At 41.0% G+C, this 25,187-nt stretch overlaps 1 protein-coding gene across 2 annotated transcripts in view; it reads right to left on the reverse strand.

Annotated features, from left to right (window-relative positions):
- Positions 1–3,750: 3,750 nt before the first annotated feature.
- Positions 3,751–25,187, reverse strand: part of IFT88 (intraflagellar transport 88) — an 87,352-nt gene continuing 65,915 nt past the window's right edge. Inside the window, exons 24-26 of one of the 2 annotated variants that reach the window (XM_065595220.1) lie at positions 20,667–20,727; positions 4,912–5,010; positions 3,751–4,076 (exon numbers count right to left, since the gene is read on the reverse strand). In XM_065595220.1, the coding sequence (XP_065451292.1) occupies positions 3,955–4,076; positions 4,912–5,010; positions 20,667–20,727 (282 nt within the window). In that variant the 3' untranslated portion in view covers positions 3,751–3,954. The remainder of the gene's footprint in view (positions 4,077–4,911; positions 5,011–20,666; positions 20,728–25,187) is intronic. The other variant, XR_010601036.1, reaches the window with a different exon arrangement.

The following is a 25,187-nucleotide window of genomic DNA, read 5'->3' on the forward strand; positions in this document are numbered from 1 at the left end:
CATGGGGGGGGGGTCTGGATTTTTTTCCCAATAAATTTGGAGCAATTGCACTTCTCTATGTAAGTGGGATTGGAATCTGTAAAACTAGCTGGCTGTAGGCAGCAGATCTATCTTGTGATTGTTGTGGTGCTGTACCACTTTGCTGAACGGTCTGGATTTTTGGTACACTAAGGGCTGCTTCATTTTTCTTGCATTTAGCCTGTAGAATTGGGGGATGGAAGGTTGAAAGTTTGGCAGGATATGTACAGTATCCAAGGGAAGAGGGATAGCTCAGTGGTTTGAGCATTGGCCTGCTAAACCCAGGGTTGTGAGTTCAATCCTTGAGGGGGTCACTTAGGGATCTGGGTCACAATCAGTACTCGGTCCTTCTTGTGAAGGCAGGGGGCTGGACTCAAAGACCTTCCAGCTCTATGAAAGAGGTATATTGTCCATGTTTTACCATTCCTGTTGGGCTGGGAGGCATCAGCATCCAGATTTTCCTAGTGAAGCAGAAGTGGCTATGTTCACTTTCTATCTATTTTGCCTTGGGACCCAAAATTGCCCAACTGGGGTTTTGCAGTGCACATGCTCTAAATTCCAGAATATATATGTGCACTAGGAGCAGCAAGGCTAATTCTCTATTTAGACATTTGAATTTGGGGGCTTGAGGCTGAAAATGTGGCTGGATCTAGGTTTTTGTAACCCTCCTGCACTAGCCTCCATTGAGGTCAGGATTGTTTTGGTGCAGAGCCATTTAGAATTGCTCTTTATTTGGATGGTATAATTTGGGAAGTTGGGCCAAAGAATGGCAGGATTCAGACAGATCCAGCTTTTATCTTTTCCCAAAAAGATTATCAGAAAAGCACTTTGGAATTGCTTTCAGTCTACATTCATATGGGAGAAATGAAAGGAACAGTTAGTTTATACACATGAAGCTCTACAGGTCAGAATAGAAAGATTGTGTCACTGCTGCCTTCAGAGTATGGATGGTGGAGATTCTAAGCAATGAGTACAAGCCTGATTGCAAATGGCTGAAATAATTCTTAGCGACCATAGACTAGGATCAGCACTTCAGAGCCAAACACCTTAGAACGGGATCTGAGCTTTGCTGCTTGCCCTTGCCTTTAATGATTGTAACAAACCCTGGATCTATTCTAGAGGCGTTTTATACCACACTCATGACTGTAGTCTCCTGCACAGACAAGATTTACCCTTATTGGAGGGAGTTCCCTTGTGCCAGAGGAGTGAAGTTGTTACCACAGTCTTCATCCTGGAGCTTTAGCTGATCTTTTAGATGCCATGGAGCCTCTTTTAGACAAGGACTGAGACTTTGAACTTGATTTGACATTCTGTGGGAAGCCAGTGTAGAGAGCAGAGGACAGGCTTGGCAACAGGTCATACCTCAATGTGGCTGAGAGGAAGTGCTGCAGTGTTCAATATTACTTGACATTTCCTCAGTGCTGAAGGTTTCATGGCCAGGTATATTGCATTGCTGTAATCCGGCTGAGAGGTGACTAAGGCTTGAATAACTGAGGCCAGTTCATTGTCCACCAGGCTGGGACAGAGTCTCTTTGCTAACCAGAGACAATAGAAAGCATTGCTTCCAGATGCTGCTATGTGAAAGTTTAGTTTCAATGAGGCATGTAAGAGTGCTCCTAAACTACAGGCTGACTTGACCAATTGTGGAGGTGTACCTGCAACCAAAGAAGACTGCCTCATAGTTGCAAATCTTCAAAATACTTTCCTCTGACCACCAGCATCATCACTATCTTTCTCAGGTTCCACTTCAGCCAGCTGTTCTTTACTGATGAGCAGATCCCATCCAAGCACTGGGCCTTCTTGGTGGCAGTGGTTTGTCTGTATGTACTGAAGAATAGGTAGCGCTGTAGGTCATCTGCACACACTTTGGGAAATTTCAGATGTAGATCCAAATTATGTCGCTTAGGACCACAACTGTTAATTAAAGGCCCAATCTTCTGGTCTTTATTCAATCAAAATTCCCATTGAATTCTCTTGTAACTTTGCAGCTAATGAAAGCTTTGCTTGAGTGTGGAGATTTGTCACTGTACCTAGCTCTTTCACCCCTATTTATTAATAAGAGCTCATGTTTCAAGAGAGTGAACAATAAAGTGTATTGATATGTTTAATATGTACTAGTGTAGTTTGACTTCAGTGGGCCTTGGATGAGGCCCACAATAGCAGCTGCATTGCATGCCTAGTTTTCTACATCATGAGAGGGACAGAGAAATGCAAAATTCTGACCTGACCATTGTGTTATGGCCCCATGTATGAGCAAGATGCTAAGCTACTGGTGCAGTGCGTGCTCTAGGCAAGGCTTCCAATCCCTTCTGATGCTGCAGGTCCAGGACTGCAGGAATTGCTGATGGAGGCAGCTGAGGCCCCAGAGTTACTTCCTTTGTCATGTCCCAAACGTCAAAAATTTGAAACAGGTTTATATTTAATGAAAACTATTATGGCTGGATGGAACCCATATGGGGCAGCTAGGCTTAGCTCGTCAACAGCTAACTATCTTTGAGGATCTCTGGACCCTAATTCCTGGCCATGCAGCTGTCTTTGATGCAGGGTTCTACCCCAAAGACTTCTCCAATAGACGATCCATCAGCCAAGGGTTGATGATGTCAAGTGATTTGATTCCATCTCTTGGGTTTGGAAGTTGGTTCAAGTGCCTGGTTGATTTTGTGGTTAATATAAATCCGTCACTTGTGGTTATCAATGTCAAATAATTAAGGCAATGTTTATGTCACGGAGGTCATGGAAGTCATGGATTTTGTGACTTCCAGAGAGCTCCCTATAGTCTCTGCTTCAGCCCTAGGGGCTGCAGGACTCTGGAGCAGACAGCCAGCGGGGCCCTGGCAGGGTTCCAGCAACAGGTGACAGCAGTGACAAACGACAAGGGCCCCCCTGCAAAGTTCCAGTGATAGATGACAGACTCTTGAGGGGCCCTCCTCAGGGTTCCAGCGACGGGCAACAATCTCGTGTGGGGACAGGGGGACGCCTTGGGTGAGCGGCTGGGGTGTCCCGTTTTCTCTTTGGGAAATATGGTCACCCTGTAAATATCTCCATATCAGACTTGTTTGGTTCACAAGTAAAATGATGTTTTTTCTGTCAGTTCTGCACACAACCTGGGATCTGAAAATCAAGCTCAGTTCTCAATAACTAATATTCTGCAACTGAAATCGAGTTACCAATTCTGTTGATGATGCACATGCTAGAATAAAATCCAGCGCCCTCTGACCACACACTGGGCTAACAGAAGTAAAATGACAAAAATATGATACTTTGCTTTTAAACACCCAAGGGCTGACCTCGAGTGAGGAAGGTGCCAATTTTGAAGTCTGAGTGTAGCCGCATTTTGGCTCAGATTCAGCAAATCATTTAAGCCTGATCTTAAGTATGTGCTTAAATCTCATTCAATTAAGCATTTGCTTATGTGCTTTGCTGAATTGGGCCTTGAAGATGACAGTGTAATGTGTGACACCATTAAAGTAAATCAGTTCATATTGATTATGAAATAAATTCTGCTCTCTCATTAGGCCTGTGAAATTCCCATCCTTCTTGCATGACCTTTGAGGTATTTGGGGTTGAAAGATACTATAAAAATGTAAACCACTCAAGAGACATCTATGCTTGATACTGTTACAATGTGTAATATCTGTGCAAACAAAAGCTTTCTAAATTTGCTACAATTCACAACCAGTTTGTTAGAAAAGTGCCTGAGCACTGCTTATTTGCACGATCAAAACAAAAAACTCTTTTTACTGTTTTTATTGATTATAATAGAAATTCTTGACTCCAAATTCAATTATATATATATATATATATACACACACATTACCATAAATACACCATAAATTTTTCTCAAACATTTTATCAAATTCTAATACAAAATTATCATTTCTTAATATTTTTCTGCTAAAACTTTCAAAACACATAAATGTTATCCTGTATTGCACATTATTCTGGAAGCAAATCCTCTCCTAATTCTTCATCAGCAAACTCATCTTCATCCATTCTTTTTCTTGCTGCAGTTTTTGGTCTCTCTGTTTGTGGTCCAAGTGGATCTACATAGGAAGCATCTAGGATTCAAAAGAAAAGAGTTGAAACATAAACTTTATTTTAAAGCAATTTAGCTTGTATCAATCACACAAGACTAAAATCAAGAATTATGTGGAGCATGCTATAGATGTGCATGATGCTTTACAGGACACATGAATGACACTGATTTCGTGCCCTGAAAAGTTTACCGCATTGGGATTTACTAGCTAAAACCATTATACCCAAGTGCAGTCTCACTGAAGTCAATGAGATTCTGCATGGGTGTAAGAGTCTATGCAGGTTTGGGTTCTACATTACCCCATTACAGAACAGGAGGAAGAGAACAACAGTGGTCATGCATATGTTCTGGTGGCTAGAGTTTCCTTTTCAAAATTATTTCTATTGCTTTATTACAACTATATAGTTAATATGCAAGACTTAGAGAAATAGGTTTTAGGAAGGAGCTTGGCAGAGGAGGAATGGTGGATGGGTTCAGTAAGAGAATTCCAGGCATTAATGAATTTCAATGGGATTGAGGTGCCTATCTCCCTTAGGCTCTTTTGAAAAGCTCCCCTTAATAAAATAAGAATGTGTGATGGTAAAAGTACAAAAACTGGCAGAGGATTGCAGTGAGCAGATTCAGTAGTTTAAATCACTTTTTAAAATGGATACGTCCCTTTGACAACATACAAGCATAAGTTAATGATTTTATGGTAGACCTGGGAACAAAGAAGCTATAACTATTTTTCATCCATGTTTCATGATGAAAATGCTTCCACAATTTATGCAATTCAATATGATTTTCAGCAATTATTTTTCTCATTCCATTTGTCTAGGCAAGATGGAGCAACTCAGAAGGTACCACAGTCCACTTGCCTATTTCTTTATTACCGCTGCTTTCATAAGGCTCATTTGTTCCAGGCAAAGCCCTTAGCTTGGCACTTAGTCGTTCCCCCTTAGCACTACCGCCACTATCTGGAAAAAAAAAAGAGAAAAACCACAATAAAACACTGTCGCATACTTCATGAAAGCAAGATAGGCAATTGAAATTGGACTAATTTGCATTAAATAATTTTTTTTATATCTTATGCCATTATTTTCCTGATGGCCATCATATTGAATTTTAATACAGATTTCTAAAAAATATGACCTCTGTGATCTGTGTATGTGTGTCAAAATACACAGTGCCACTCATGCTAGGATAATTAAACTTTTATTTTACATCTTTTTAGCTTCAAATTCTAACATCTTAAAACCTCTATTAAAATTAAGGAAAAGTAATATTTGAGGGTTTAAATAGATTACAACATGTGGTTCCTACAAACAATGCCTGTTTTACAATGCATACAAACATTTCAGACATGTATATCTACTCATATATTGGTGTGATCCACCTGTCAGACAGTATCAGTCTTAAATCAAGAACACTTACTTTGCCTTTCATTAGAAAAGTCTGAGTGGCATGTGCTGTTGGCATGGCAGTGAGGCACAGTTCATACATACAGTACATCTTGGCTCTGCGTCTTGCTGTAAACATTCTATTCACAGCTCAAGTTTGCAATGGGCCCCCTGGAATGTGACTGTTCTGATGGCTGCCTAGTATCCAGACACTGTCAGATTAACATTCTATTGCCACAGCAGTATTCCAGACCCTCTAAACGGTCCATTCACAGGTCAGCCTTGAATCTTTTTCAGTTTATAGGAAGCTTTCAATTTTGTCTGCTGGAACAATTTGTGATTTAATATTTTGCTTCCAGGGGAAAATGCCCCTTGTTTTGGATCGGTGTATTTACAGAGCATCTTATGCCATGCAGCCAAACATAAATATACTTCTTTGCAACATGCAACAATGCTGTTATTAGAAATGTTCCCAGCTGAAAGGGAACAGGCAAAGGGTATGAAGTCAGGAGATGGCTACAAATTGTAATTCCCATATTTATTACAAATATTGTTAATAAATTGTTATAATTTTTACAAAGGTATTCTTCCCCAAGGAAGACAAATATTTATTTTACTCTAATATTATTGCTGAGTGCAGCATGCTCAGTCATTCACAAGCCTTACAGGAGGACATTGCTTCTGCTCCAAGGAACATATAATCTAAGTCAGACAGAGAAAAGATAGTTTTGGGTATAGGGTGAGGAGAAGGGTTTATTATTTATCTATCTTTGGTGGATTATTATCAAAAAGCTTCATGGATGAAATGTGTTTTAAGGAGGGATTTGAATAAACAGAAATCAATTGGGAGACAAGGGGCCTGATCCAAAGCTCTGTGAAGTCTCTTATTAACTACAATGTGCTTTAGACAAGACCCAGGGGCCAGGAAGCGAGTAGCAAGCTGGAAGAAGTATGGAAGAAGGTGTGAAGATGAGAATCGGAGGAGGATTAAAAAGGGTCTGCAGGGAGAGTGAGAGAATAGGTAGGATCTGTGCACGTAGGTGTTACAATAATACAAATAATAAATAATAAAACCTTAGGACTCTGAAGACAGTAAGTTTGCACTTGATGATGAAAGTGAGAGGAAAGGAAGGGATTTGAAGGGATATGAAGAGGGGAATCACATGTCTGGGACTGCCAGACAGGAAGACTACTAATGGCAGCAATTGTATAGATTTAATAGGTTAGTTTCAGAGAGAAGGAGGTTCCTGAAACCAAGATAAAGAAAATCAAGGTAGCATGTGAAAGGGTTCTGACAGTTATAAGGAAGAGAGACGCACATAATTTAGAGATATTGCAAAGAAGCAGCAGCAGGGTTTGACATAAACAGAAAAGCAGAAGAGCTGAACATAAATAGGAAAACCAGAAATGCAGACAGACTATAAATAAACTGAAGACTTGAAGAGCTCTGTGTCACTCAAAAACTTGTCTCTTTCACCAGCAGAAGTTGTCTAATGAAAGATATTACCTCACATACCTTGTGTCTCTCATAAATAAACCATCCACTGTACTTTAGTACCCTAAATTGAGCAATTTTAACTATGAGGCCTCTTGGACTGAATCCTAAGGTCCTTATGTAGCTTTTACTTAGTCCTTACTCAGGCAAAATTCTCATGACATTAAGTTAATGGGACTTGTGACTGAATTTAAAAAATTGGGAAATCCACATCTACTCTAACACAAGAAACCACTTTTTTCTGACAAAACAAAACTAGCAGACTGGAAAAAAATGAACGTTTTCTGAAGTGAAATACATGTGATTTGCTTTGTTTGCATATTTACTCCTTACACATAAAACAGCACCCATGTAAAATACAGTTCATTCTAACAACTAGTTAGACCTACCACTCTTTTGTATCTGCCTTTAAATACTGATACACTTTTACTAAGTTATTTGCTTTTTCAGCACCTAGCCCAGGGATCGTCAACCTTTGGCATGTGGCTCGCCAGGGTAAGCACCCTGGCGAGCCGGGCCGGATTGTTTACCTGCCGTGTCCACAGGTTAGGCCGATCACGGCTCCCACTGGCCGCGGTTCAGCGCTCCAGGCCAATGGAGGCTGCGGGAAGCGGCGTGGGCTGAGGGATGTGCTGGCTGCTGCTAACCGCCACCCCCATTGGCCTGAAGCGGCGAACCATGGCCAGTGGGAGCAGCAATCGGCCGAACCTGCGGATGCGGCAGGTAAACAAACGGCCCAGCCTGCCAGGGTGCTTACCCTGGTGAACTGTGTGCCAAAGGTTGCCGACCCCTGACCTAGCCTATTACCAAGTTTCAACCAAACCAATCTGAATTTGCTAAAGATGTGCTCTGTTGATGCTGAGCTGGCTGGAGTGGAGGTCTGTTAATCATTGATATAATTCTGAAATCAACTGTCCTGTCTTCCATAAGTTTACTTCCATAACTAAGATGCTCACCTTCCAGACCAACAACCTCCCAATTAGCAATGACTCCACCCATTCTTTTTCCACTCTGGGCTTCTAGACATTTTTTTCCCCCATTTGTTTCTTAATAGGCATAAAAAGACCCATTCTTTTGTTTTCATCACTTCCCTTTTAACTATTTAAAATAAAGTTTTCACTTAGAGATTGAAATTAGAGCTTGATTTAAAAACTTTCAAATGAATGCTATATTTATATAAATACTTTGAGTGACATACAAGTTCAGAGAAAGAACACTTCCCAAAAACTCTGCTGGGTTGGTTTTTTTTCTGGAAAAAACTGAGTAAGGACCTGAGGATTTAGATCTCTATGCTAATGGGGTGCATATCCACGTTCAAAACATTAAAAAAAAAAATCCCACAAGATGGAATAAGCCTGGCTGTAAAACCCATAAAACAATGTAGAACACTTTTTTGTATCTTCTATATAAGTAGTACAACACAAAATAACAGTGTTCACCTCTCATTGATTTTTTTCAGTCTTAAAAACATCATATTTAGTGAGCTACCAGAGTCAAACCAACCAACAAACTGATCCTTTTGCTTTTGCTCAAGCAAAATTCCCATATCCTTGGGGGGTTATGAATAGAGATTGAGAGCCGCTCCTACTTATCACTAAGGTAATCTTTGCTTTTGGGAGGTGTTAAACCCTAGGAAGGGATGCATGACTTGGCCGTCACTGGGTAGTAATTAATAATCTTGCTGACTGAGAGCTTTATAATACGATTGGTAAGTAGTGAAAACTTCTGTCATAAAATTTTACATTTTGCAGTTCTCTTTGCTTATAAATATTTTATATATTTTTTTTACTCTCTCTGAATGTGTAATTTGGCCAACTCCATGGAACTTAATTTTGCAACGTAGACTGTAGGATCTTGGGACCCCACACTGGACAGAAGAATTTCAAAGGAAGAGCTGGCTTTTAATGCATTTTAGCACAAATGTGCATACTTTACAGAGGTGAGATTTTTAGTCTGTAGTGAACAGAAAATCTGGTTTGCTTTAATATGCATTCCTCACTTGTGGGTTATAGAAATAACACCAAATTTCACCAAAAATGGCCACTGATTGTCTGCCTGTCTAGCCCAGGAAAAAAGGAAACAGCTGTAAAATTAAATAAAAATGTGTTATTAAAAATGCATCACCCTTGATTAAAGAATAATTTACACAGACCTTTTAACACTTCTGAGAAAGGACTGTACCTATTTTCAGGGAAAAGATAGCTGTCAAAATGGGAGGAAAGACAGATCATGCAGAGAAAGTCAAAAGAAACCAAAAGCAGGACAAGTTCACAAACCTATTATAACCACTGGGTTGACAGAAGGCATGTATAAAGAAAGAAAAATATGAAGATAACGTTAAGACAAAGGATGACAATGGAAACTCTATGGAAGCAAAACATTTCTGTAGAGGTTTATCTGCTACGGTATAGATTCTGAGTTATAGTAATTGTTGGAAAGACTAAACAAGCACTTGCAGTAAAGATCCACTGCAAACATTTCTCAGACTGAAAATAAGTTCTGCCTACATTATTCTAGAAACAGTACAAATAGTAAGAAGAGCAATTTTATCATTTACATTTAAAATAATAAGAGTTACTGTCCATAATGAAAACAATATTCTATGCAGTCACAAAATTTTAGTCAATTACACTTTATTATTTAACAATGGCACATATAGTGAAGAGTCGAACTAGCTCTTTGTGTCAGTGACTAACTTCCAGTGAAAGTAAAGTAACTTTAATCTGCAAAGGAGCAATTTATCATTCTCTATTAAAAAGCCATTACTAAATCATCGCTGTAATTAGTCTAGCAGGGCCATTTACACTGTATTGATTTTTGGTCCATCCAAAATGCCAATAGACCAATACAATATTAATTGAAGGAATGTTTTTCTTTGGTTTAAAGAACCAAAAAATAAAAAAACCTTTAAAAGAATCTGAGTACAAAAAGCAGGTTAAGATATTTTATAAATTTGATTTAAAAATTATATTTAATCACAAAAAGCAAGTAAACTTGGAATTATGGCTACCACTCTCATAATCTCCCTTGCTTCTCCTCTCAATCTGTGTGCATAATGGTTAATCGAATTTATACATGCATAGAGATGGATAATACACTCCGAATCCTGGCATTTATTACTCTGCACAAAATCCTGTGCCAATCCTCCTGGGGTTTCCTAGCACAAATGGTCACACACAAGAAAATAAAGAATTAACCTCTCATCTGCTAGTAGCTGCTAGGCTACTGATAGACTAGTTGTCATTTTCAAGTGTGAGGCTAACTCTAGAGGAAAGGTCAATAAAAAAAATCGGAGGTTGTTATGGAAAAGTCAATGCACCAATTACATTCACAGCAAAATAGATTTGGAGACAATTTATTCAATACTCAGACAAAGTACATTCCCCTGTGAAAATACTAGCACACCTAACCAATTTTTAAAATTAACATTTGATTGACATGACTAGTCTGTTAAATATGAAATCAGAGATTTCACTTGAGTTCATAAAATCCCTAGAAAAGACAAGTCATGGACGTTGTAATCATGCTCACTCAGTAAGATCGTAACACTCTGCTAAATAGAGTTGTAAGGATTATTGCTTTGTTTTTATATCTACATGGCATGCATTTGTAAACCTGTTAAAACTTCCTAAATAAAGCATTAAAATAAATAAATCATATATGCTTTTATCTGACCTTTGCAATACACAAAACAAGGTGGATTAAGGGTAGAGTAGCAGCCTTAACTCTGATTTTCCAATATGCAGTATTGTTGTAACTGTGCTGGTCACAGGATATTAGCGAGACAAGGTGCGTGAGTTAATATCTTTTACTGAACCAACTTCTTTTGGTGAAAGAGACAAGTTTTTGGCTAACACAGAAGAAGAGCTGAAAGCTTCTCTCTCTCTCTCTCTCTCCAACAGAAGCTGATTCAATAAAAGATATTACCTAAACCACCTTGTGTCTCTGCTTTTCCTAGCTACTTATGTCATATGCTTAATGTAAAATTTAGTGTAATTACATTATGCATAAATGTGCACATTTATTAATGTTCACTCATACTTTCAGCTGCACTTTAAAAGCTACTGTTGATTATTGTACATACAGATGGTGCAGATTGCTAGAAGGGAAAATTAAACTAAAAAGAATGAACATATAACACAAAATCACTGGTAATTTTTATGTGGAAGAATGATTAGTACAGCAAAATCTTGTATATGTAGTTCTACTTTGGAATACTTAAAGGTTTTGGCAGTGCTATATCCAGCTGAAAAGGTTCTCATTTCTCTGCAAATGTTTTTGTACTTCTTAGTCGGCAGATTAGTTACATGTGTAATGCTGACAGACTCTGGTTGTTGATGGGCGGGGTTACATACTTCCCCTAGCTGAGGAAGCGTGTCCTGAGCTTCAGAGACTTCCCAGTTGAAATCCCGGACGAGCCCCCACTTGTTACACCAACAGACCCTGGATGTCAGCAGGCAGGATCGAACCTGGGACCTCTGAAGCTTAGTGCATGAGCCTCTACCACAGGGGTGGGCAAACTTTTTGGCCCGAGGGCCCCATCGGGGAATAGAAATTGTATGGCGGCCCATGAATGCTCACAAAATTGGGGTTGGGGTGTGGAAGGGGGTGAGGGTTCTGGATGAGGGTGCAGGCTCTGGGGTTGGACTGGGGATGAGGAATTTGGGGTATAGGAGGGTGCTCTAGGCTGGAACCAAGGGGTTCATAGGGTGGGAGGGGAATCAGGGCTGGGGCAGGGGTGTGGGAAGGGGAGCAGTTTCAGGTTGGGAGTGCAGGCTCTGGGGTGGGGCAGGAGATGAGAGGTTTGGGGTGCAGGAGGGTGCTCTGGGCCTGGATCGAGGGGTTTGGAGAGCAGGAAGAGGATCAGGGGTGGGACAAGGGGTTGGGGCATGGGGAGAGGCTCAGGAGTGCAGGCTCTGAGTGGTGCTTACCTCAAGCGGCTCCCAGAAGCAGTGGCATGTCCCTTCTCTGGCTCCTATGCAGAGGCACGGCCAGGCGGCTCTGCACGCTGCGCCATCCGCAGGTACCGCTCCTGCAGCTCCCATTGGAGCGCCGGAGGGAGCCATTGGAGCACATAGGAGCCGGAGTGGGTCCATGCCACGGCTTCCGGGAGCCGTGTGGTCCAGCCCCCGACCCTGCGCTCTGGCTAGAGCGCAAGAATGGCCATGCTGGGTCAGACCAAAGGTCCATCCAGCCCAATATCCTGTCTACCGACAGTGGCCAATGCCAGGTGTCCCAGAGGGAGTGAACCTAACAGGTAATGATCAAGTGATCTCTCTCCTGCCATCCATCTCCATCCTCTGACAAACAGAGGCTAGGGACACCATTCCTTACCCATCCTGGCTAACAGCCATTAATGAACTTAACCTCCATGAATGTAACTAGTTCTCTTATAGTCCTAGCCTTCACAACCTCCTCAGGCAAGGAGTTCCACAGGTTGACTGAGTGCCAGAGCGGGGCAATGCCACGGAAACTGCGTAGTGCAGCCCCTGACCCAGTGCCCTGGCTGGAGTGCCAGAGCAGGGCCGAGCCACGTGGTGAGGCCTGCGACCCAGCCGGAGCGCTGGAGTGGCCCCAGCTGGAGTGGGGCCGAGCCACATGATGCAGCCCCCAACCCGCGGGCTGTAGTTTGCCCACCCCTGCTCTACCACATGAGCTAAAAAACAACTGGCTCTTAGCTAAGGCGATAGACCAGACTCATTTAACTCTCTCTAAGTGGTCTCAGACTCTCAGTGCCACTAGATGGGACAGAACACCACACCCAGGAGGTGTGTGGGTTACACATGTATACCACATCAGTCAAATTGTACAGATTTACAGCTGGTATTTCTAAGCAAACTTTCACTGGTCATAAGTTAGAGAGGTGGGAAGAACAATTACAACACAAGCAATTCCTCCAATATCACAGAATACATTAATTCTATTTTTAGTACTATTTTACACAATGTATATGAGGCACGGAACATGCATGAAATACTTTCTTTTCTCAGGATATTAAGGGTGAAATCATTTAATTAGATCTAAGTCACATTAAAAAATTAAAGTGTCTGAAATAAAGTGCAGAGTGGGCTAAAGTTCTTAACAGAGAATCAGGATGCTTCACCAACCCAAAATGTGTTTGAAGGACAGAGAGATGCATTTACACTTTGGGTGATGGTGGTGGTGAGGGGGATCCATAGAGAAAAGGGAGCTTGGTTTGGTTTGGCCAAAACCTATGAATTCAGCACTCTGCCCAGCTAATGCAAAGTCTTTTATCTAAAAATCTGCTTAAGTGTAAACCACGTCTAGCATGGAAGTTAAGCTAACCAATAGAGTGTGTTAATACGCAGAAAACATGTTCAATTTATTCTAATGTGAGAATTTGGAGTTAATGGAGCACAAAGGGGGAAATAGTCCTGCAAACCCCCACCCCCCCGAAAGCCAACTGAAAATGCAACTGATTGTGAAGCTCTTGCCTTAAGATAGTGAGAGGACTTTCTGCAAATCTCTTGCCTTAGAGTGCAGACCTGAACTGCACTGCCTATTGCCCTTCGCTGCTCTAAAATCCACATGTCCCTTTGTTACACAAGGAGCTTCCGGTAGGCTCTACTGAGTATGTACAAATATGAAGAGTCAACCCTATTCCACCCTCTGAGATAACTGCAGGAGGGATGGAGAGGGCAAAGAAACTCAGATTTTCCTTGTGGAGTTTCCTTCACTTTTTTCCTGGTTGGGCCTGGGGAGTCATGGAGAAGGCAAGCAGTGCAGCCTTTCAATCCCATGGATTCTGGAGATGGATGGAGAAGGGGACCAACCCACCCTCTGACAACTCGCTCACTCTAAACTGCCTCTCTGGGCCACTACCTCCTCTCTGTATTTTTTTTTATTACAGAAAAGCATTGTAAGGTGAGGTACCAATGATATCTCATCCCGTCACCAAAAAAAAAAAATTAAAAGATTTCAAAATGCAAATCTGATGCTTGCTGAGGAAAGATAAGTTTAGGAGAACCCCAAAATGGTCAAATTTTGGATGTTCATTTTAGTTATAATCTTTGAAATTGCCAGATCCAGACTGTGTCTAGATCTTCTAGTGATACTTCTGGGTCTTCCTGTAAAAGAAAGAAATAATTCCAAGCTTATTTCTCATCTCTCTGTTGTAGCAAAATGCTCCTTAGCTGTGCATTCAAAAAAGAGAGAACCCTGAAACTATTTAAAGGGTCAGGAACATATTTATTCTGGAAAAGCTTGCCAACAATACAAAAATAAATTGTAGTGATTTCAACACAACTTGGTTCCCTTTTTTGAAATTTGAACAAATTAAACCTTCAAAAGCAACCGAGACTGGATAACTTTTAACTGCTTTTCTTTGTTATGATAGAGGTACAGTCCTCCCAGGGCCGTCCCTAGCCATTTGGGTGCCCTACGCAGCCCCATGCCTCCACCTGCCTAGGGTCTGGGAGGCAGGAGCTGTGGTGAGCCACTTTTGGGGGCCCGACAGGCCCAGAGTGGCCTGGGGGATTAGTGGGGGGCCAGGAGCAGCCCGCTTTGCTTCCCTCGCCCTGGCCCCAGCCGTGTCGCTTGGGGGAAGGGATCCCCCCCCCCACTCACTGGCAGCAGCAGGAAGCGGAGCAGCCCGGCCCCAGCCCGCTCTACTCCACCAGCTCCCAGCCGCAGCTCTCCTGTTCCCACTGCCGGTGAGAGCCGGGAGCAGTCCTTTCCCCAACCTGTGCCACATGGCTGGGGCCGGGGCAAGGGAAGCGGAGTGGACTGGGGCCGTGTCTCTCCACTTCCGCGATCCTTTCCCCACACTCGCTGGCGGCGGGAAGCAGAGCGATATGGCTGGGAGCTGGCAGAATGGAGCGGGCTGGGGCTGGGTTGCTCTGCTTCCCGCCACTGCCAGTGAGTGTGGGGTTGCTGGGGGAAGAGGTGGAATGGGAGCGGGCTGGGGGCGGAGCAGGGGGAAAGGGTAAGAGGTAGGGTGGAGGGAGTTGTCTGCCCCCCCCCCCCAGGGATGGCCCTGCCCGTTGCGGGGGGAGGGGGATGTGGCCGAGGGATAGGGCTGGTCACTGGGGCTGGTGCTGCCACGTATGCAGCACACAGCTGCCTAGGGCACCATGAAATTTGGGGCAATTTGGTGCCGCAAATTTCATGGTGCCCTACACAGCTGCGAATGCTGCGTATGCCTAAGGATGGCCCTGAGTCCTCCACTGAACACTCTTGCAGATCTCTGTTTTTCTGGTCTCCCCTTTTTGTACTCTATCTACCATATATATGCAGACAAGAGTTGAATTCTTAGGATTATGCTGTAATATTTCTCCTGCGTCTTCTGTATAGTTTTATTTTTGAAAAGTAGTAAATTATTTTTAAGTTTTATGGGCAAACCTAGCCCACTTAATTCTCCCAGTAGTCTCCCCTCTGCATGTGTTTTCAGTGTCACTGTCCAAAACAAGGGAGCCTTGTACTATTATTGATTCTATTATGAGTAAGCATACATTTCTGTCACAGATTCCGGGACCTCCGTGACTTCTTCTGGGGCAGAACTGGAGCAGATGTCCGCCCCAGGGTGGCAGCCCCCAGAATGGCGGCCAGCCTAGGGGCATGCCAGAACAGTGGCTGGTGTTGGGTCAGCAGGCTGGAGCAGCAGTAATCAGCCCCTGCCGCAGGAGCAGCAGTGGGGCTGGAGCAGCTGCAAGCCCCAGAAGTGTTCTGTTTGTCCCCCCACAGGATATTTTAGTAAAAGTCAGGGATGGGTTGCAGGCTTCTGTGAATTTTTGTTTATTACCTGTGACCTATCACTGACTTTTAATAAAAATACCTGTGACAGAATCTTAACCTTAAGAATAAGTAAGTAGATATGGATAAAACATTTGAAAAAGTCTATGAAAACTAATAAACAAAGAAACATGGGCATGTTTGGCTGCAAGAGAGAAAAGTTAAAAATTATAAAAAATAGTATGTAAAAACAATCCCCTTTTACTCAGCAGACAAGAACCGAGTTCAGGATTCCACATTTCTCCTGGATCAGTGAATGACATCAAATCTCTAAAAAAGTTCAGGAAAATGATCCCCACTGGACTTTGCAAGGAAACAAATCCCCAAATTTGTGAATTTAAATTTTTTTTTAGCAATGAACATATCCAAAAATCTTGAATAAAGTAACCCATATTTATGTTATTTGTATGCCTCGGGCAGATTGCGTACATAGCATTTTTAAACTGTGAAACACAGATTTGCAATCCTGTTAAGCTATGCCAAGCACAGAAAAAATGAGTATTTAGGGCTTCTGGTCCCAGGGCTAGCATACCCAGTTATCAATCTGTGGTGCCTTTGACTGCTTCTGAAAAGTTTAAGTAGTACATCTTGCCTCAACTTTTAATTGGGAGCCCCAGTAGAAATACCTTCAGGCTCAGTACAGAGCCTCCTTTGTAATACTGCTTATTTGTTGAGCTGTTTCAAAAACTGTTTGATTTTTCGTCAGTTGCACAAAATTTGCATAAATGAGCATCCTTAGAACCTTTTCCTACAAAAGTTTGTTCCCAAAGCCTAAATTCTTTTCAGTCTCTCAGGAGTTAAATACAATAACTGAAGAACTCTGCACATAAATCGAAATCAATATGGAAGAGTGCACAGCTATAGCTCAACTCGGACCCATTGCTCTTATGAGATTTGATCTCCTACATTAGCATTCCAAGTGTCCATACGTTTCTCTACATGTGGTCTATGGCGGATGTATGAATCTGTGGAGTTGAAAAAACTCAGTGCCTTAGAATGACTAGAGCTTGTGGTAGAAGTTCCTAATGAGTTCAACTCTCGTTCCATTTTCCACATATATTTTTTGTCCTTAAGAGAAGTATTGACAAAATGCTAGCTCAGGATCTTTAAAGCTGTCTTAACTTCTTCTCAGCTAGGATCTTTCTTATTTCCCCTATTAGCTGTCCTCTTGCATTTACATCCTTATTTATTAAGCTACCAAACATCCCTTTCTCTCTCAGGCTACGTCTACACTACCCGTCTGAATCGGCGGGTAGAAATCGATCTCTCGGGGATCGAATTATCGCATCTCGTCGGGACACGACAATCGATCCCCGAATCGACGCTTGTACTCCACCAGCGCAGGTAGGAGTAAGCGCCGTCGATGGGGGAGCCGCGGAGGTCAATTTGCCACCGTACTCACAGCGGGGTAAGTCAGCTCGGATATGTCGAATTCAGCTACGCTTTTCGCGTAGCTGAATTTGCGCATCTTAAATCGACCCTCCTCCCCTGTAGTGAGGACGTAGCCTCAGGTAATGTTCCACTCTTTAACTCTTAACAAGGGTACATACGATGACAGAATGTAGCTGTGAAAGAGGAAAGGGCCCCTTTGCAACACTTACATGGATATCAGGGCCATTGTTTTGCACAAGTCTGAAACCTTTGGTCTGAGCCCAACGCTGCCCTCCATTTCTACCTAAACAAGCATGGGGTCCACAGGTCATCCTGCATGACTACTTTGTGACCAGACCATAGGTGCAGAGGACTTTGTTTGGGCCCAGCCCACTACAGTGAATTTCTTCCTTAGGGTTCATAAGTAGGTCCCTACCAAATTCATGGGCCATTTTGGTAAATTTTACAATCACAGGATTTTAAAAACCTGAAATTTCATGGTGTTGTAACCATGGGTGTCCTGACCCAAAAGGGGGTTGTGTGGGGTGGTGGCATGGATACTGTCGAGGGGATGTAGTATTGCCACCCTTACTTCTGTGCTGCTGCTGGCGGCAGCACTGCCTTCAGAGCTGGACCCCCAGACAGCAGCTGTGGCGCTTCCTGCAGCCAGGGGAGGTTCCTGGAGGTGGGTCTGACCTGGCTCCGGGAGTGGATCATGCAGGGAAAGAGGAAGTTCCATCTCTCCCCAGCTCAGCCATCACCCACCCGTAAGGCTGGCCCTGCCCCCCGCATACCATGCCACCCTCACTTCTGTTCTGCTGCTGGCGGTGGTGGTGCCTTCAGAACTGGGTGCCTGTTAGCAGCCACCACTCTACATTCTCCAGCCACCCAGCTCTGAAGGCAGCAAAGAAGTAAGGGTTGCAATATTGCGAGCCCCCTACAACAGCCAGATTTCACAGGGGAGAGCAGATTTTATGGTCAAGAGCAGATTTCATGATCCATAACGTGTTTTGCCAACCATGAATTTGGGTAGGGCCCTATTCATAAGGATCATGAATCTCCAAGATTCATATAGGTGACAAGAACCCAAAAATTAGTTATCAAAAAAAGAGGCAATCTGAAATATTATGGTATGTTTTCTAGGTATAACAGTTTCCTATAACTTCAGATTTAATTAATGTGAATAAATGTTTAGGTGACAGTACAGGTGTGTGTGATAAAGCTGACTAAAACATCCACATACATACACGTGTGGCAGTCATATCTATGCAATAAATTGCAGAACTATGTATTGTTCATCATGCACTTTTGACTGCCTGACCTGCACTTTGCTCACTAATTGATCTCTGTAGGATTTATTCTAATATTTCAAATCCCTGAGCAGATTCAAAAAACTGTCCCAGAAATCTTTTCTTCTCTCCCTCCCACCAACATGAGGAATTTCCCCTTAAAATTATCTTAGCCTGAGGCTCAAAACGACAATCCCCGACAAGTGATGGGGTTTCTCTATATAAAAATGTAATTAATTCAAAGTCTATCTCGTAGGACTGCAGAGCTAAAAATGGGGGCTTCATACCACTGCAAAATAGAAAGATAATCTCTTTCCTAAGGCACCCCAGGACTCCGTTCTAACCCCATAAGATCCTAAGATAGGAGACTTAATAGATGTAAATTATTTAAGTAATGAAAAGCTATTCTGGGTTATGTTAGTGGTTTTCATGGTTTTTTATGAGCCTTGTACAATTGGATAAGTGGTAATTAAGACATCTGGCTTTGCAGGTGGAAGGACAAGAAAAATAGTTCAATTTTTAGTAAAAAAACCAAACGTCCTGAACCATTCCACACATTGGTTTTCTGTAACAGGAAATCCCATCAGGGGCTCGTTCACCTGCACATCTACCAATGTGATATATGCCAGCATGTGCCAGCAATGCCCCTCTGCCATGTACATTGGCCAAACCGGACAGTCTCTACGCAAAAGAATTAATGGACACAAATCTGACATCAGGAATCATAATACTCAAAAACCAGTGGGAGAACACTTTAACCTGTCTGGTCATTCAATGACAGACCTGCGGGTGGCTATATTACAACAGAAAAACTTCAAAAACAGACTCCAACGAGAGACTGCTGAGCTGGAATTGATATGCAAACTAGACACAATCAACAAAGGATTGAATAAGGACTGGGAATGGCTGAGCCATTACAAACATTGAATCTATCTCCCCTTGTAAGTATTCTCACACTTCTTATCAAACTGTCTGTACTGGGCTATCTTGATTATCACTTCAAAAGTTTTTTTTCTCTTACTTAATTGATCTCTCAGAATTGGTAAGACAACTCCCACCTGTTTATGCTCTCTGTATGTGTGTATATATATATATCTCATATATATCTCCTCAATATTTATTCCATTCTGTATGCATCCGAAGAAGTGGGCTGTAGTCCACGAAAGCTTATGCTCTAATAAATTTGTTAGTCTCTAAGGTGCCACAAGTACTCCTGTTCTTTTTGTAACAGGAAATGTAAGCAGAATGTACGATAGGTGGTATGAAGGCTTTCTAAGCATGTATTTGGTACCTGCTTAAGTCACTCATGGCTTTGCCATTCATGAGCAATGTGATGTGACCATTCACACACGCACAGTGACGTTCACTTTTGTGTGTGATCAGTCCAAAATGTCTCTTTTATAGCATCTATGGAAAAAACCCTGTATTTCTTATTTTATGGCACTATGCTAAATTTCTCTTGGGCCACTTACACATTATAGTGATCACCTTTGTTTATAAAATCCTCTTATCCCTGCTAGATTTTTGAAAAGCTGATTTTCTGTTGCATCTGTAAATCAAGGTGGTTATGCTGAACTGTAAATCTAAATTTGTCCCAGTATTGTTGACCAGAGAACCAATTCCGAGTTTTAGGATTGTGAGGAAGTGTCAACAAGTCATTGCAAAAATCTCCCCAATTAAAAACAATTCACAGAAGCATTTTACAAACCTGTTCTTATAGCTATTTTTTCTCTTTCTCAGGGCACTTGACAATAATAATTAATGGAGATATCCCATCTCCTAGAACTGGAAGGGACCTTGAAAGATCATCAAGTCCAGCCTCCTGCCTTCACTAGCAGGACCAAGTACTGATTTTTGCCCCAGATCCCTAAGTGGCCCCCTCAAGGATTGAACTCACAACCCTGGGTTTAGCAGGCCAATGCTCAAACCACTGAGCTATCCCTCCCCTCCTATAGACAATGACTCTTTAAAATGTGTTGTTTATCCAAAATTTAACATTCAAAGAGTGTTCAGTTAAACTATTTTATAAACAGGTCACAAATTTATTTTTAGGAAAACTGTGAGACCTGTATGTGCTATATAAACCCTAAAACAAAACAAAAAAGCTACCATATTAGTGGAGATTTTACAGAGCAAAGATTAATATTCACAATACTAAGACCAAAGGAGCTAAAAAATGTAAGTGAAGTTTGCAAAATAATATTTATGCATTACTCAATATGTACTTGTATAAATATAAAAGGGTTTACAACACTTTAAGAAAAACTCTTCTTTTAGAACGTTGACAACTCCAACACTTAAGCAAAATTGTTATTCCAAGTACTTACCCCCACTACCACTCCCTTCTCTGCGGCTACGCGCACTGCCATCTCTGCCAGATTTAACACGCTAGAACAACAGTGAAATAAATTTGAAGGAATAAACACAAAAACCCTATTTAGCATAATTAGATTAGATAGAACTGCTGAAGCTCAAAATTCAATTTACTGCTATAAACCGTAGAGAACACTAAATTGGACTTAAATTACAGTAATATTGTATTGTGCAACTAAAATCTTATTTCTTCAGTACAAAAAGTTGCATTTAAAATCAGTTAAATACAATGTTTACACAGAACTAATGAAGTTCAAATAAAAAAATTCAATAAAATCTGTTCTTTCAGATAACATTTATATAAGAATAAAAATACCTTACATGAAGTTTTGATTAGTACAGCTGAAAAAATTCTCAAGGTATTCCCCTCTACATGAAAGTAGTATTTGCCTACTAACATCTTGTAAATCCAAGAAGTGTTTTATTATTGTAAAGATTCAAGTGGGGAGGAAGAAAATTTAGAAAGAGAAATATTTACCCCACAGGTCTTAAATTTCTAATATTTGGCACAGCACTGTATGTCAGGAAAAAAGTTAATTTAATTTGTTGTTGAGTGCTAAATCTAACATGAAGGCAATGGTAAATATTATAAAAACTATGTTTAAAAAGTCAAGTTTCTAGGAATGAGGAAAGGACCACAAACACCTTCCAGCTGTGTTATTTTTAGGATTATTTTAAAATGTTACTGTTATTTTGTCCAAGCAATACCTCTGTATTGCACAATTGACTTCGAAATCCCAATATTCAGATGCATATATCTTGTCAATTACAGAAAATATACATCTTAATAAGGAGCCTTTTGATGGACAGGTGCAAAGATCCAATATTTAGAGCCTCCATCTGTTAATTTATTTTTAAAAAAGCTCTATCTAAATTCAGTGTATAAAATTAAGAGCCTGTTTAAAAAAGATGTGTGGACTACATAGGCCTTTGGTTGAAAACCTAGATCATGTGACATAAAATGACTTTCCTAAGCAGTTTATTTTAATAGTTGAAATCGTTTAGCTGAGTGGAGATTCAGTAATAACAAGTTAGCTGAGGTTCTTTAAAGCCTTAACATTTTAGGAGCTCATCCTGGAAACATGATGTACATATTTAACTTGAAAGCATGAAGCATAATCTAGTTAAGTTCCAGTGAAGAGAGTAATCCCTTTGAACTCAGTGTGACTACACACATGAAGTTAAGCATCTGCATGACTGTTTGCAGGATTGAGGCCTTTGCCATCATCTACGCTATAAATACAGCAGTGTCTGGTGGATTATTTATTACCTCCATCACAACCAATCTTCTCAAAGTATCCTAAAGATGTATGTAAATTCACATGCAAAGGGTCTAGTTTTACTTTGTGCATGGTTTTTATTATTTGATTTTAATTTATCTTGACCTCCAGTTAATGGTTGCATCATGTATAACTGAAAACAAAAAGGCACTTAAAAAATTCTGGAGACTGAGCAGCTGCAAAATGATTCTAACAGTCTCTAAACAATATGTACTGTATAACATACAAAGTGCGGGCACATGCATTCCAACTTCATACCCACAGCACTGTGTAAAGCCCTTGAGTATTTCAAACATAAGGGCAAATTTAAAAGGAAAAACTGAAAATGAAGGTAATGGGTCTAATGTGGAACAAGTAGGTTTTATGTGTTGGCGTTTCATTTGTGAAAACGCAAGATCAAATTCTCTAATGGATCACAAGTGGAAATGAGTTTGCTTTACATCCTATTCCCACATGGATGACAATCATTTTTGGCACAACTGGCAGCCTCTGGTCAAGAGTGGCCCAGGACTGGAAGAGCAGAAATGTGTTGCACATTAGAACTGAGATGCACTGAGGAAAATCATATGGTGTCTGTACATATTATCCCTGGTTCACATCACAGTTTATCAGGTGCTCATTTTCAGTCATTAAATTCACATAGAGAAATAAATATACAATACTACTACCTGTATTTGAACCAATGCCAATAAGATTTTGTGAATTTCTGTACAAGTACCAGTGTGTGTGCGCATCTCTTTTAAATGTAATACCAAGGAAATGTTAATGCACTAAGGAATATTCAGGTGAATATTCACCTACCCCCACAGATGTTTCCAGATCTCTGGCTGGACACCTTTAAGCGCTTGTCTACACTTGGAAATTTACAGAAATAGTTATTCTAGAATAGTTATTTTGATATAAGCCCCTGTGTGGACACTCTTATTACAGAATAAGAGTGGCCACATAGGAGTTTTCCAGAATAGCTATTTTGGTAAATTTCCAAATGTAGACAAGACCTTAGTAAGACTCATTGAAAAGAAGGGCATATTCCACAAATATTTAATTATCTATTTACTGCCTCACCACTTGGCACAGTAGTAAGAGATCATGGCTTAGCCTGAAATATTGAGGAAGGGAAACTGACTTTAAATTGCTGATGAAAACAGAGAGCAATAATTGACCTGTGCCTTTTTTTGTGGACTGAAATCAGTATTTGGCAGGGAAACATAAGGGGTGAATTTTACAATTTCTGAGCTACAGAACTCAACCTCTAACAACTGGAGAGGCACAAAGTGAATCATAGTATGAGACCCTTATTTTGCATTGCAATGCTGGTGTTATGAAAGAACATGTAGGAATGATGCATTGTTGTGATTAACATAACATTCCAGTCATCTGCAAATTAGCCTCTCCAAATTATGGTTAATTTACCATAGCAGTAGAAAATGATTGTATTAGAGTTTGTGCTTCTATATACCTATGTCGTGATTAAATGGAGAAGGGTAGTATTCAGCAGCTAGTTCCTGGACTTTCAGTGATTAATGTATCAAGTCAAAATGAAATATTACATTTTTAATATCACTGAGATATTACTATAATCTTAAACAACTAAGTTAAACAATTTAATTGTTTAAATATTTTCACTAGTAGTTTAATGCACAGAAGTAGTAAGTGTTCAAAAGTGCCCAGAAAACTCAGGTTCACATCAAATAAAGATGTTAAAAACAAACAAAAACACCTAACCAAACAAAAACAGTATTTGTATAAAAAGTGTGAATATTTTTTTTAAAAAAGGAAAAAGGTGCTTTTCTTACATTTCTTAATATTTGCAGGTCTATGCTGCATAAGAACTCAGGAAAAAGTAGTGCTAATATTGTATACAAGTGAGTAATTACCTCTCCAACCCCAGGGACCTCTGCCCTCCAATTAAAAATTAATCCAGTTTTTATACAAGTTTAGTTTCTGACCTTTCCTGAGTAGAGTTTACCAGTTATTTCATGTTGTGGCAAACTGAGTGTGTTTGTAATGTGGACCATTACCCACTAGAGATAAAGCAGAACCCATTTAACTCATTTCAGTGAGACCTTCTTGGAGTTGTAATCTGAAAAGGTAATGTTTTATCTGCTTAGCTGTTTCGTTACTAATGTCATAGTGGGGTGGCAGCACCACCAAAGTCAAGGCTGAGCCTTGTTTACTGATTAGCAGTCAATTTTTCTAAATGCACTAAGTCCCACATGCTTCGGGAAACTGTCTTCAAAACTGTTATGTTGCAACAGGGGTTGCGGTAGAGTTTGTGGTGCAAATATGGGGTCATTTGATTGAGGAGTTCCCAATAACTAGGGCCCTACCAAATTCACTGCCATGAAAAACGCATCACAGACTGTGAAATCTGGTTTTTTACCTTATACTATACAGATTTCATGGGGAGGCCAGCGTTTCTCAAATTGGGGATCCTGACCCAAAAGGGAGTTCCAGGGGGGGGTCACAAGATTATTTTAGGGGGAGTTGCAGTATTGCCACCCTTACTTCTGCACTGTCTTCAGAGCTGGGTGGCTGGAGAGTGGCAGCTGTCAGCCAAGCGCTCAGCTCTGAAGGCAGCGTCGCACCCGCAGCAGTGCAGAAGTAAGGGTGGCAATACCATACCATGCCACTCTTACTTCTGTGATGCTGCTGGCGGTGGCTCTGCCTTCAGAGCTGGGCTTCCAGCCAGCAGCCGCCGCTCTCCAGCTGCTCACTCTGAAGGCAGCTCCTCCGCCAGCAGCAGCGCAGAAGAAAGGGTCGGAGTACTGCAACATGCCCTACAATAACCTTGTGACCCTCCAAAATTCCTTTTTGGGTCAGGACCTTTACAATAACAATACTTTGACATTTCAGATTTAAATAGCTGTAATCATGAAATTTACGATTTTTAAAATCCTATGACCATTAAATTTACTAAATTGACTGTGAATTTGGTAGGGCTCTACCAATAACCATTCCCCACATTATGAGCTTCTTTACATTTTCAATATGCAGTGAAATATATGTAGCTAACGAGATTATCTTGAATACTGGTATGACACGAGGGGCCAGGAAATATTTCTTGGGGTAAATTTGGAGTCATTTATCAAGATGTTTCTCAGATACAGCCCTCTCCCCCAATAAAGAGCTGATTTTAGTATTCAAATTGCTCTAAAGTCCATGTGCATAATAAGATTGTCTTGAAACCTGGTA

Source organism: Chrysemys picta, chromosome 1, assembly GCF_011386835.1.
Source record: "Chrysemys picta bellii isolate R12L10 chromosome 1, ASM1138683v2, whole genome shotgun sequence".
Taxonomy (NCBI): Eukaryota; Metazoa; Chordata; order Testudines; family Emydidae; genus Chrysemys; species Chrysemys picta.